The sequence below is a fragment of the Mustela nigripes genome, chromosome 3 (genome assembly GCF_022355385.1).
Source record: "Mustela nigripes isolate SB6536 chromosome 3, MUSNIG.SB6536, whole genome shotgun sequence".
Lineage (NCBI taxonomy): Eukaryota > Metazoa > Chordata > Mammalia > Carnivora > Mustelidae > Mustela > Mustela nigripes.
Window position 1 is genome coordinate 39,945,925 of NC_081559.1, and position 13,904 is coordinate 39,959,828.

The window sequence follows — 13,904 nt, forward strand, 5'->3', positions numbered from 1 at the left end:
GAATGTAATAGCCAGAATTTATAAAAGGCTGCCATCCACTAAGAAGAGAAATATAAACAACCCTTTAGAAAAAGGGCAAATGATAAGAACAGGCTATTCATAGACAAAGAAGTGGAAACAGCCAATATACATATGAAAAGATGCCCAATTTACAAGTCATCAAGAACCCTCAGGATAAAACGAGATAGGATATTTCATCCAGCAGTTGGGCAGATGAGAATAAACGTGAAATCAACTAACCGGGCTGGGAGGCTTTGCTGTCGTATGAAATCTGTCCTGCCTTTTTGAGTGGCAGCTTGGCAGTGTCCACCACCATGCATTTATTTATTTTTAAAAATTTATTTATTTATCGAGAGAGAGGGAGAACACAGGCAGGACCGGGAGGGACAAAGGGAGAGAATCTCAAGCTGACTACCGGGAGGGACAAAGGGAGAGAATCTCAAGCTGACTACACGCTGAGCTTGGAACCCTAAGTGGGGCTCGATCTCACAATCCTAAGATCATGACCTTAGCCCAGCCGACTGCATCCCACAGGTGCCCTGTCCACCATTTAAACTGCATTTCCCTCTGGACCAGCCAGTTTCCCGTGGGCACACCGAAGCTGTCCCTAATCAGTCTCCCTGAGTGGCCACTGGCTGAGTCAAGGGCACGGTTTCCCAGCAAAGCTGTGCGGGATCCGCTGAGCACCCTGGGCAGCAGCTACCCTCCAGGCAGCACCCGCACACGTTTCTCTCCCCACCTGGGAGCTGCTGCCGGTGTTGTCCTTGCTCTTACTTGAGCCCCTGCGCTCAAGGTACACTAGTTCTCATGAAAACTAAGCTGAAGGCTCTATGGCGCTACAACCAAAATCGAAATCAAAGGGCTGTTGAGCAGAACAAGTGTAAATACAGGGGAAAGCCTCATAAAGATCTATAAGGATTTTGTATCTTAGAGTCTTCCTAAATGTCTGAACCCCAAAACCAGATGGTGCATTATGACTATCCTTCCTCAGGAGAGATAAGCCGGACTTGGCGAGTCCTCTGGTCAGAAGCCAGGAGCCAAGAAAAGGCCAGCAGCACCTGTTTGCACTGCATTTAAAATTTTTAATTTAATTCAATTTACTGCACTGCATTTAAATAATAAAAACCTATTAACAGGCAGCTTAATTTTAAAACATTTAAAAATAAAGTGATACCTTTATCAAGGTAAAGAATACCTTTAATAACACAAAATGACCCGTTCCCTTCGTTAACTTATCCCGGATTCCCCCCACAATATAATGGGTCTAGATTTCCAATCAGTTAGAGGATTTCTATCTTTCCATGGAGGATTCAAGCAGTTTACAATTGATACATTTGCTATTGACTCTGCCGCCTTATTTTATGCGATTTTTCAGGGGCTTTTTTACTGTTTGCTTTTATAACAAAGGCCCTGCTCTCTCTGCTTTTAGCTTTGTGTATGTCACAGAAGGCATATACCATGTTTTTAAGCTTACGGTTTATCTCTAAGCTTTCCAAAGGACTTAAAATCTTTACGTCTCTAATTATCAAGGTAAAAAAGAAGTATTCCCCCAGAAACTAGTCTTTTTTCCTTATTCTGGGGACAAAAACAAAAAACAAAACAAAACCAACCACTCTGTAACGGTAATACTATGTGAAGGAAGCCAAATACAAAACAGTATTGTCTAATTCCTCCTACAGGAAAGCCAAGGTTAGGGGCAGCTGTCCTGTCAGCAGCTGAGGGTGCCCCTCGGCAGGAGGGACGGACAACTGCACGGGGACTTCTAGATCCATGCGTTCTGGCACCTTCCACACAGTTGCTTTTCTCAGTTCGGCTCCCCCTGCCTCCGTGGAGATGTGCCCCACGTGCGTCTTTCCGCTGGGGGACAAGTGGCTTCTTTGTGTCTCCTCCAGGGTTTTTGTACAGAACTAGGAGAAGCCACATTGGGAACAGGTGACTACACATTATTCACTCAGATGTTTCATGAGAAACTCCTGACGCAGCCATTTACAAATCCCTGCTCCGGAGTCCCACTGAGGTCAAGTTGCCACGGATCCCTCCAGACCCTCCCAGATAGGATGCAAGCCGGCAGCTCTGCACAAATCCAGCCCCCGCCCCCCAAGTCTTCCCTAACAGCCAGCACTCGCACCCTGGTCGGCAGGAGCCTCAGTCCTGGTCAGGAGCAGTGGGCGCCGGTTACTTTGACTTTTAAATACAGGAGAGGAGCAAACGTTCCTATAGATGGCAGTGCAGGAGGGAGGAGGGCAGAGAGGTGTTAAAGAAGGCAGGACACCTGGGGCTAGAAGTTCGAGGACAGCTCTGAAGGGGTGTGTGAGTATGGGGGACAGGGCATGGACGAGGACATGGCACTGAACCAATTCTCTTCATTTCCCCCTCTATCTCCGCTTTTGGAATTCCACGGGGAACACGCATGTGCACAGTCACCATTCCTCCCCACCGTTCTCTCCCCTTCCCCTGGATCCGAGGCGCTCCCGCCGCTCTAGACCCAAGCAAACTATGCCCCACGGGAATGCGCACGCAGATTTCTGAGCTCCCCCTTTCCATTACTGTAACCTTCTCGTGGATCATTCCTCCTGCTAGCAATAAGCCGTTGGGCAACCCAGTGCTCTTGCTTCAGCCGAGCTGATGGGCAGGGTCCACCGGGACCATCCAGAGAAGCAGGGAAGTTCCGCACCATTTCTCTAGGTCCCCGCGCCCAGGTTTTACGAGCTTCCGGAAGAAAGTGCTGAATGTGAACCTCGGGGGACCGACTTCCTTCACAGGCTCCGCCAGCCGGCGTCACCGAGGGCCCCAGGCTCACGTGTGCCCGCTGCAAACACTAGCAACTGGGCTGAGCTCCCTTACAAGGTAACAAGCTATTTTTTGTCGCCTGTAAAATAATGTGACTTTCCCTGCGCATTCTGGAAGGCTAAACCTTGCCAGGAATTCTGGTGAGCCAGCGGGGGGCGCCTCCCCTCCCAGAGGAAGCCTCACCTCCGTTGGCTGGAACACCTGTCCCTTCTGAAAGGAGCTCCCACCCGGGGCGGCCCTTTACCTCCTGCAGTTTGATCTCCTCGGGCTGGAGGATTTCCAGCACCCCGCTGCTCTGGATCTCCGGGAGATCCTGCCAGAGGTTAAATCGAGAGTGCGGGTTACTGAGCAGGCAGATCTGGGGCAGAGCCTTCCTCTCGGGTGGGCTTGCTGGCTCATCCTCCTCCTCCTCCTCCTCCTCCTCCTCCTCCTCCTCCTCTGGAGTCTCCTCGCTGGCTGGGGAGCCATGAGCGTTGGTGTGTATCTCTGCGTCCAGCTGCCTCCTGGTTTCAATTTCTTGGAGTGTCGATTTATCTCGGTATTCCTGATACAGGAGTCCTGAAATCAGATAGAGTTGTGATGAAGAAAAGGGAAAGATTTCAGGGGGAAGATCTTTCCCACTCTCTAGGTCAATCTTCGGTGCTGCACTTCTGAGAACAGAAAGCCAACCCCTCGCCTGGCCCAGTGAACTGCCACTGTCTTCTTTCTTGGGAATGATCAGCAGATGGAAGTTCTTTCCAACAAATAGAGAAATCCCTGAACGTATCTAGAATCCGGTCACACAAATATACGCTTTCCCCACACATACTTGGCAAACTTGTTAGCAAGAGTCTAGAACCTGATGTGTTAATAACCAGTGTGCACAGTTGACGGAAATGTCCTGATTATGTTTCGACGTCCCAACGGGATGCTTTCCCTAGCCTTAAATGCTTCAATATTAAAATTCGAGTATGTTCATTTGTGAAATGGGAGTACTTGTAAATTCTCATTTTGAAGGAGAAACCAATAGTTCATCAGCCTTATAATTCAAAAGGGAAACATCCCTTTTTTGCTTTTACAGTTTCAAACTAACTTTCCTGACCAAATGTACTTAAAATAAATGCGTTCTAAGTCTCCAAGGAGACTTGGGGGTACATATGAATCAGCACAAATGTAGGATCTCCGGAGGGAAAACCCATTTCAGACATCCTGGTTTTGTGGTGAAGGGACTGTCTTTTCACAACAGAGAAGCCTCAGGGGCAAGCGGAGGGATCCAGGCCCAGGCAGTAGGGGGAGGGGAGCGGGGGGGCCAGGTGGGAAGGGGGTCAGGCCTCTAAGGTCTTATCTGACTGCCATGCCACGGAGGTCGCAGTCTATCCCATGGGCAAGACAGAGGCCCCGAGAGACCTCAGACAAGCAGTTCTGGTCTCCATGTTTGGGTGGGTGTGGATAGGAAGAGAGATCCTGTGTTAATTCCCTAGGGGGTGATGATGGAGGGCTGAACTGCATGTGGGGGCGGGGGTGTGTGCGGAGGGATAGAGTCACACGCCTGGTTCAGGAAACACGGTTATGGCAGAAGTCGGGTCCCTGGGACTGCCTGGTGCTGGGGGGTGGGGGGAGCAGAGAGACCCAGGTACTCCCAAGGTGCCCCCAGCTGCAGAGGTCCAGCAGGCAGCTAGCCAAATGTACTGGTTGGGGCAGTAGTAGGGGCCCCGGACATGTCTGCCTAAAAAAACAAAGATAATTTTCCCAGGAAAATTCTAATTGGGATAAACGTACCCTTTGTAAAGCATGTTCGCTTACAATGCAGTCTAAAGGTCAGCAACCCAACCGTTCCTTTCTTACCTCCTTGTTGAATATGTCTAAACAGGAGACAAAGGGAGAATAGAAAAACAGACTAGCTTTGATGAGTGTGGCCATATCGAATGGGAGTCCCCTAAAACCGTTCTGGGGCACTCATTAGTGAGCTTCCTGTGCTCCATAAGCCAAATTATAAAGCCTTTATGGTAAGCACAGCGTTTCCTTAAAAAAATTAAGATCCCGTGATTTTGCAATGTTTCAGTCTGGCAGAATACAACATGAAGGTATTCTGTTAAGTGCAGTAATCCAGACTGAAGATCTATAAAGAGAGAGGTTTAATACGACACAACTGTTGAGCTGATCGTGAACCAACTGTTCTCCTGTGATTCTGATCCTCAGTGTTTACAGAGGTTTAAAGAAACCAAGTTTCCCTGCATCGACTTGGATTCACTTTACAGTGTGAATGAGTCTCCCCCCAGCAGGTATGCAAATATTTGTTGAATTGAACCCCTTTTAAAAATGCAGCTTCAGGGCGCCTGGATGGCTCAGTGGGGAGAGCATCTGCCTCTTGATCTCAGGGTGACATGTTCAAGCCCCACCCTGGGTGTGAAGCCTGCTTTAGGAAAAGGTGCTGTTTCTAAACTTCACCAAAGTGTCTAATTTGGCATCATTTTGACGGTTCAAAAGTATGTCTTTTTCTTTTTTTTTTTAAAAAGATTTTATTTATTTATTTGACACAGAGAGATCACACATAGGCAGAGAGGCAGGCAGAGAGAGAGGGGGAAGCAGGCTCCCTGCTGAGCAGAGAGGCCCAACGCTTGACTTGATCCCAGGACCCTGAGATCATGAACTGAGCCAAAGGCAGAAGCCCAGTGACTGAGCCACCTGGGCACTCCTCAAAAATATGTCTTATACATGCTATCGTGGGCATATGTCATGGGTAAATACTATCTCTAGCATCTCAGTGTGATCCATATGGTGACAAGAGACAAAAATATCAGCATTGAGCATAGCCGGCTTGAAAATATTAATTCTGAAATCACACTGTGGCAGACACTGATGGCTGCCTCTCCTCTGTCCCCTCACATCCCGGGTTCCCAGCTTGCAGGGGAGGGGTTTTCTCTGGGCACTGACCCATTTGGGTGCTCAGGGACATGGGTGAACAATGACTGATCAAAAGCTACTGTAACACTGTATCATACACCGGAAGCTAACATTACATTGTACAGTAATCATATGGAATTAAAATAAAAATACATAAAAAATAAACAGAAACTTTCTCCAAAGGGAAAACAGAAAACAAAAAACAAAACAAATGAGCAAGAAATAAACTGTTCTTTAGAGATCTCCCATTGTCTCAGTAGCATAATGGCTTAGCCTTAGGGACTTCCTTGACAAGAGAAAAATCACAGAAATTAGGTTCAAGGCTTAGAAAATAAATGTTCACATCCAATATAAATTTCCCTTAAAATCTGGCCTCCTCTGCCCTATAAGATTTACAGAGAGCACTCAGCCCTAATCTCTGAGTTCAAAGTGTACAGGTTGCTCATGTATATGCTGAAAGTCAGGAAACAAATTTAACAAAAGTACTTGGAAAAAAACAACAACATATCGTGATACTTCCCTCCCTCTTGCCAATGGTGTGTTTAGACATGAGCATGATAAAACCCGGCCAAGGAGAGTAAGGGGACATTTTACATCTTTGAGAAGGGCTTCTCAGGGTGCCTGCGTGGCTCAGTTGGTTAAGCATCTGACTCTTAGCTCAGGTCTTGATCTCAGGGCTGTAAGTTCAAGCCCCACATTGGGCTCCACGCTGGGTGTGGAGAGAGAGAGAGAAGGGCTTCCCAAAAAATGTCCCTCCTCAGTAGACACTTGAAGAAAAACCTTTCTTTTTTGCATTTACATGTGGCTGCTTGGGGATGTGATGCCTGGAGCTGTGGCAACCATTTCGTGACATGAAGCACAAATGTGGAGAATGGTGGAGGGAAAGGAGGTGGGTCACTGCTTGGCTGAATGAACCAATTCCAGAATTTTCTACCCCTAAATGAAAAAAAAAAAAAAACCACTGCCATTGTTTACAGTCAACCTTTGCTGGATATTCTGTTACTTTTAGCCAAAGATTCCCAATACCAGTAATTTTAGAATTTTCTTAAAACTCTATACCTCTTTCTGAAGTATTTAGAATATGAATTTAAATATCAGTTTTCCTGGCATTACTGTGACTACAAAGAGTTATCTGACACACTATGTAACCATTTTCCATAGCCTATTTATTTTTATTGGTCTTGAAATTCAGACTAATACTGTAGCTTTACCCGAGGAACTACATGTTAGCTGATTAAAGTTCTGTACTCATTGTTCTCTTAATATGTTTTTCTACCTTACATTTTGTATGTTCGGCAAGCACAACTTGATATGAAAATGAACTTGACCAGTAAAGTCTTGCACCTGGTATAGTACCTTCATGCAGATATACAAGGTCGAGTTCCCATCTTTCCTACTTAAAATGTTTTGTACCGCCCTGGCTGCGATGCATTGCAGAAGAGGGTAAGTTCCCAGCTCCTCTGGCCAAAACCCCTGGAGTCACTAAAAAAAAATCTCACTTTCTAAGAAGAATCATTTTTTTTCTTTGAATCCCTCAAATGCAAGCCTGTAAAGGGCGGGGGAGTCATTTATTTTCTAGTGAGCACCTTCTATGTGTCAAGCAGTTATTAGGTCAGAGACAATAAGAGCGTGCATGTGCATGTGAAACCCACAGCCGGGGCTCAAGGCCTGTGGTCTGTAATGACAGTTGTGCACTGTCCCATCCCCGCCTCCGTGGGAGGCCCTGCACACTCGAACATGGGGTATACAAACATGCCTGTACGCGTTTTCTGCTTTCTTCCCAGTTTCGTTCTACTGTGGTTGTAGGAATTGGTCCTTTCCGGATAACCCGACAAAGAATTCACTTCCTTCCTAGAGCTAAAGCAGGGAGGGCTGTTGTGGGACTCTGGCACCGGCCCCAAGTCTGTGACAAGGGAAGTGAGACGGTGCGGACAGCTCTGGGTTGTCATCCGTCTATCACAGCTACCCAGCAACTACTGCGGGTTGAGCACAGGAGCCCGGAAGAGATACTCACCAATCATACTAGCAGATACTGGAAGGGGGCAGTGGGAGAAAACACTCAGAAGGTCAGTCTCTAAGCTTGGCCACATGGGGGACATGATGGCTGTCGTGAGTGCAGGTTGGAGCCCTGAGCCCCCTGACTACCAGCTTCACTCCTGTGCTTGGAGCCTACCAAGACCAGCCGCCTCCAGGAGCCCTGTCTCCACATGCCCAATGCAGAGGGGAACCTTCGGAGGCAGGGAGCTCTCCACCCACACTCCACGGCCTTCCCAGTTACGACACCGACGTGAGCCTCACAGGATCCCTTTCAAGAGGTTGGAAGTCAAGGTTTTCAGCATCTGCCACGGCAGAGGTGGCTTTCCTCCCCACAAAGGATGATGCGCCAGACAGGTGGGACAGAAAGGTTTTGAGGAGTCTCTGTCTTCAGCTCAGCCCCTCTCTGTTCCCCCAGCAAATAAAGGGCAAATCTGCCACCATCACCACCACCAGCCAGCCTGATGCCAATGAAATTCCTGGAGTTAGCACAGTGCTGTGTGCTCAGCCCACTCAGCTGTGCAAAGGGCTCAGCTCCCCTCGGGGTTCAGTTAGGAAAAACCTTTCCAGGAAAGAACGGGCTGGCCCCGGAAGTCTTCCGAAGGCCAGATCCCCTGGGGCAACAGAAGCTCCACTTCCACTCAAGACACTTCTGTCCACCTGAACGTCTAGGGTAGAGGACATCAGTGATGTATTCAGGGAAGGGAATTTCCAAACCCAGAATTTTAATTCAATGAATATACCACCGGCTGCTCTGAAAACACTGAAGAACAAAAAAGATTTTTTAAGCAGCCGGTCCCATTTCCCAAAGAATGGAACCCGTGTTACCCATTCATGGCCACCTCTGGTGACTATGATGGGAACGAGTTGGATGTCATCATTAGCAATTTTTAATTTTTAAATCCAAGTGCTTAGGTTCTTGGGACACCTTCTCGATCTGCTTTCTGTGTTCACACAGTTCTTTGGCTGCAGTTGTGCGGAAGGGGCGCACACACAGGCTGGGCTCCACACCTCAGGCCCCGTTCCTGGAAGAGTAGATGAAACTAAGCTTGCCTTCCTAACTTAGGGGCCTCTTGGACACTGGCCTCCCCTCTGCTTTACCCTTCCTTCCCCTGTGCCAAGTCCCCCAGGCCTCTTCCTGAGCCTGGGTCTCTGCACGAACCATTCTCAAGACTTTGCTGTCTCTCCAGGTCTTCCCGGGGAGAGGGGGGCGCTCAGGCAGCACCCCCTCCTGCAAGGTCCAGCAGCACCTCACTCCTGGCCTTTTTGGCAAAACCGCCAAAGGACAGAGGACCCCTCCCTAGGAAAGGACTGGACAGGTAGACCTGGCAGAGCAGGACAGAACCCCATCTGCTGAAGCCCAGTTATGCAGCACTAGTGAAATGTGACGGTTTTGCCTATAGAACCATTTACAGCCAAATATGTCAAAAAACCTTCCTCAGCCACATCAGCTACCTTTGCTCATGGAAATGCAAGGACATCCCGGGAGCTGGGGGCCCCTCAGAGTCCACCAGGAACCCGCATTTCCCCAGTGAGGGCCTGGGCCGCCAGGAACACCCACCTATTTGTTCGATGAGGTTTCTCCAGGAGTCAGCGGGAATGGGGTGGATCGTCTGCAGGGCCTCGGTGAGCGTGGTGGGGCTGTCGGCGAGCGCCGGGCACTCCTCGGGTGTGGCCCCATTTCCCGGGGTGGAGGACGACTCGCTGCCAGAAAGAAGGCGGGGCAAGGCTGGTTATTTTTAAGCAACGACGCACCTTGGCCAGCTCTCGAGTGGCGTCCGCACAAGGGGCCCTGACCAACCAAACCCTACCCGGGACGGTCAGGCCGAACGGCCGCCTCCCCTTCCAACCAGGCGGGCCCCACAGGCCCCTTCTGTCACCGCACCAGAGCGCAACCGGGTGATTCATTCCCACATCAGCCCGCCCCAAACCTTCATGTTTTCGGAGCTCCAGAGCAGGCGTCGGAAACTTGGCGCGCCCTGCCCGCTCCCCGGCGCCGGCCGGCCGCCTCGACGGGTCCGGCGGTCGGGATCCCAGCCGGCGCTGCTCAGCCCGCGCCATTCGCTGTCACACGACCCCGCGGCCCCCGACGCCCTACGGGCTCCGATCCTCGCGTCCCAGGACTACGCGGCGCAGGGAGGGGGCGCCGAGAGGAAAGCGCGCGCCCAGAGTGCCTCAGGAGAGGGCGCGGGAGGAGCCCGGGGGCAGGGGACCCCAGCGTCGGCGACCGGAGCCGGGGCGCTCCCCTGACCCCCGGGCGCCGAGGCTGCACGATCCGCGCCCCGGTGGGAGTGGGGGGCGGCGGGGCCCGCGGAGACGGGGGCGGGCGCTAGGCCGCGGGGGTCGGTGTCCCCCGCCGTGCGGGAGGGGGGACGCAGAGGCGCGCGGGGGCGGCGCGCGGGGCCGCGACGGCCGCTCGTCCTCACCTGCCCGGCAGGTGTCCCGACGCCGAGTCGCGCGCGTCGCTCTCCGAGGTGGAGCTGTCGTGGTCCACGGCGCAGGCGGCACTGAAAGCTGCGGCCAGCAGCTCCATGGGGGCCGGCGGCCGGGAGGGCGCTGGGGCCGGGTCGCGGGCCGTGCCGGGGGCTCGGAGCCGGGCCGCGGGCGACGAGTGGGCTCCAGAACCGGGTCGCACCGCGCGCCGCTCGAGCCGGAGCTCTCGCCGCCGCCGCCACCGCTGCCGAGCGCTCCCGCAGGCGGGCGGACCGGCGGGCGCGCGCCTGGAGGCTCCGGGTTGCCACGGCAACGGGGGGAGGCGGGAAGGGTGTGCGCGCGGCGGGGGCGAGGCCGGGCGGCGGCGGGGCGGGGGAGCCCAGACTGGGCGCGACCTGCGCCCCGCGGGCGCCAACTGCAGACCGGACCTCCCTCCCCAGCCGCGGCCGCGCCCCGCCTTGGGAGAGGGGCAGGCGGGATGGGTGAGGGTCGGCGACCTGCGTCTTCACCTCGCGCCCCCTCCTCGTCCTCTGGCGCCCCACACCCACCAGCTCGCACCGCGAACTTGGAAGGTACGGGTCACGTGACCCCTGCCCCACACGCCTCGAACCTCCGCCCGGCCCACGCAGCGCATCCTCTGCTGCCCCCATAGGCACCGGCCGGGGGACCCCCGCCTCGGTGGAATGCGTCCTCACTAGAGGTGCCGCTGTCTAAAGGCGCCCGAGGTAGAGACTGGGGTCTTAGAGAGACCCTGCGCTCCTGCTCCTGACAGAAAGTATGGAGAAGGGGCCCGCTGGAGGCCTCTTCCCTGCGGGTCTGGTCGCCCTCGGAGACCCTGAGGGCCTGGTGGCCGGGGCTGGGCCTGGAGGAGCGAGAAGAGGAGACACAAAGTGCCCCCAAACGTCCATCCGGTTACCCTGCCTGGTCACATTGACCCTTGCCGTCTGCACCTTCGAGTTAGCTAGTTCAGTCCACTTCCGGATACGCAAAACCAGCAGAAAGGGGTAACTGGAGTCGAGTGGAATGTGAGTGATCCGGTGTGACAGGGAAATCTAGAGGGATTTTCATCCAGCAGGACGACTGGCCTAGTCCTTGGTGTCCTTGTCTGAAGCCAGCCTGCCTGCTGCTGCAGATGGGCTCTCCGAGACAGCGGCCACCTTTGGTAGGCCTGGGCGGGTTCCTGAGGATGCAGAGGGCATGGGGAGTGGAGTTCAGAGCAAAGTGGAAAATCCTCCTCTAAATAGTGCTGGGCACCTTCCATCCACTGGGCATTTAAATTAAATTAAATTCTTCCTTTTGGGATGCAAATATTCCTGGAGGGAGGGGCTTTAGTTATTGGGTGGTAGGTTGGCTCTTTTGGCTTCCTTAGCCAGCCATCTTGAACACTGAGGTTGTGGTAAAAGGGAGAGTTTGGGGTGGGAGGAAAAAAAGCAGCTGGAGGAGAGAGGCTTGTTGCCTGGAAGGGAACGCTCCTCCCCAGACACTAGCAGGAGAACGCCTGTGGACCCTCCCCCAGTTCTGACTCTGGGAAAAGTGGCTCCGATCGAATCCCAATCCCTAAAGCAGCTGCTTTGCCCTTGGTCGCTTCCGGGGACACAATGGACAGGTCTGATGTCTTGCTCCTAAGACCTCAGATTATTTGCATGACAACCACCTGGTCATTTTCCAAGCCCAACTCCTTCCTTCCTTGACTCATTCCACAGAGCCCAGACAACCCTTTCCTGAACTCCACATTTTCATCTGCTCTCTGGCCATATTTGCTGGGATGTGTCCTACACATTCCACTAGGGCACACACATGTCCCCCGCTGCCCCCAGCAGCCAAGCAGGAAACCAGGCAGAACCCCAGAGCTAGCCTCAACCTTCTTCCTGTCACCCCACAGCTCAGGGCCTCACTGAGCCCCCTGGATCCTTAAAGTCCTTCAAAGAAGTACCCCCCACCCCTTGCATTTGAACCTCTCCCCAGTCTATCTTTTTCTCTGCCCCTTTTCTAAATCATGGGTCTGTGTTGGTCCCTTTCCTGCTTAATAACCTGCATGGCAGTCCCATCACCACCGGCCCCTGGCACTGTACCAGACTGGCTCTTCACCGGCAGGCCACTCCTTTTCTGTTTCCTCGGGGCTATTGCCTTTGCAGGCTCCTCTGGGGCTTTAGTTTCACCATGTACTTTCCCAGGCTCTGGGCTTTGCTGTTCCCTCTGCTAGATCTCAGCTCCCCTGGTTAAGTCCTCACTCCCGCAGGACAGGTTGTAGGTCAAGGCACGGTGGGATGGGAGGTAGCGTCCCCACCAGCCCATTCCCTTGAATAACCAGCATTATCTGGCACCGTAATTCTCCGTCCTTACAATAAGCCATGGGCCCCCCCAGGGTGGGCTCATCTTTCATCAGGGCCCAAGGATGAGCACTGTGTGGATAGTCTCTAGGACTTACCTCTTTGGATGGTTTCCCCAGCCCTTACATTTGATGTAAGACTAAGTTGGAAGCTGTTACTTTCACACTTTGCTTCACCAAGGGGAGAAGATTTGTGTTTGTGTGTGTGTGTGTGTTTAAATCAGAAAATACTCAAGTGAAATTACATATATTAAGATGAGCATAATAAAACCTTCCAATTGAAAAAGAAGCTAAAAATATCCTTCTAATTATAAAATTGGTTTAGAAAGTCACTGATTTCTAAAGGCCTATAACTTTAAGCTAAATCCTGCACATTTTCTCTCCGTCAGATTTAATGCTTATTGGGCTATTACTAAAAATCTCCATTTGACCAACATTTGTTCAGGATCATTCACAAAACAGATAGATCAATATTTCAAATATTTATACCTGATTAGCCCATGGTAGGTGCCCCATTCGATTTGCTAAGACATTAATGGTATATTTTGAAAAATATTTCAGTTATTTTATATTATGTGGCCTAAACATTCTTTATTGCTTCCTTTGGGTTATAATAGGTAAATATTGGAAATATTGGAAACAAAGGGGATTCTTATTTATGTAGCAATCTCTGCTTTGAGGAGCCCGCATTTAGATTTACAAAGTAGTACTTTTTTTTTTTTTTAAGATTTTTATTTATTTATTTGATAGACACAAAGAGATCACAAGTAGGCAGAGAAGCAGGCAGAGAGAGAGGGAGAAGCAGGCTCCCCGCTGAGCAGAGAGCCCGATGTGGGGCTCAATTCCAGGACCCAGAGATCATGACCCAAGCCGAAGGCAGAGGCTTAAACCACTGAGCCACCCAGGTGCCCCTACAAAGTAGTACTTTATTCTGAGGAAGAATAAGGAGAACCAGAGGAAATTTAGAAACTATCTCATCCAACACTTTTGCTTTACAGAAAAAGCCACTGAACCAGAGGGTTATAGTGACAAGCCCAAGATCACCCAGAGTTTTAAAGCGTATGCTGGTAAGTAGGCTGTGATGAGGGAGCAGGAGGCTGGCTGAGGACAGAGCAAAAGCTGGCGCCTTGCACCCCCTCTTCACCCGCTCCCCTCCATATGTGTAGCATTCCTCAGGCACCCCTGACTGCCATAAAACGATAAATAGTTAATTTGCAGGGATCGCAATCCTGCAGAACAGGAATCTCCCTCGCTCTACAGATGTCCTAGAGACCTAAACAGGGAGGTTACCTTACCAATAGCACAAATTTCCAGAGGCAAATAACTCTCGGTTCCTGAAGCCCTAATGTCTCCCTCCCCCCATAAACTGGAGGAGACTGAGGTAGAAGGGAATGTAAATGATAGCAGGATCATAACACCCCACCAAGAATCTCCC

At 51.5% G+C, this 13,904-nt stretch overlaps 1 protein-coding gene across 3 annotated transcripts in view; it reads right to left on the reverse strand.

The window, feature by feature from the left end:
- Positions 1 to 13,904, reverse strand: part of NGEF (neuronal guanine nucleotide exchange factor) — a 100,331-nt gene that overhangs the window by 25,881 nt on the left and 60,546 nt on the right. For 2 of the 3 annotated variants that reach the window (XM_059393734.1, XM_059393735.1), the window contains 2 exons: positions 9,269 to 9,411; positions 3,035 to 3,348 (listed from right to left, as the gene is read on the reverse strand). In XM_059393734.1, coding sequence (XP_059249717.1) covers positions 3,035 to 3,348; positions 9,269 to 9,411 — 457 coding nt within the window. Of the gene's footprint in view, positions 1 to 3,034; positions 3,349 to 9,268; positions 9,412 to 10,133; positions 10,414 to 13,904 lie in introns of those variants that run through there. The other variant, XM_059393736.1, reaches the window with a different exon arrangement.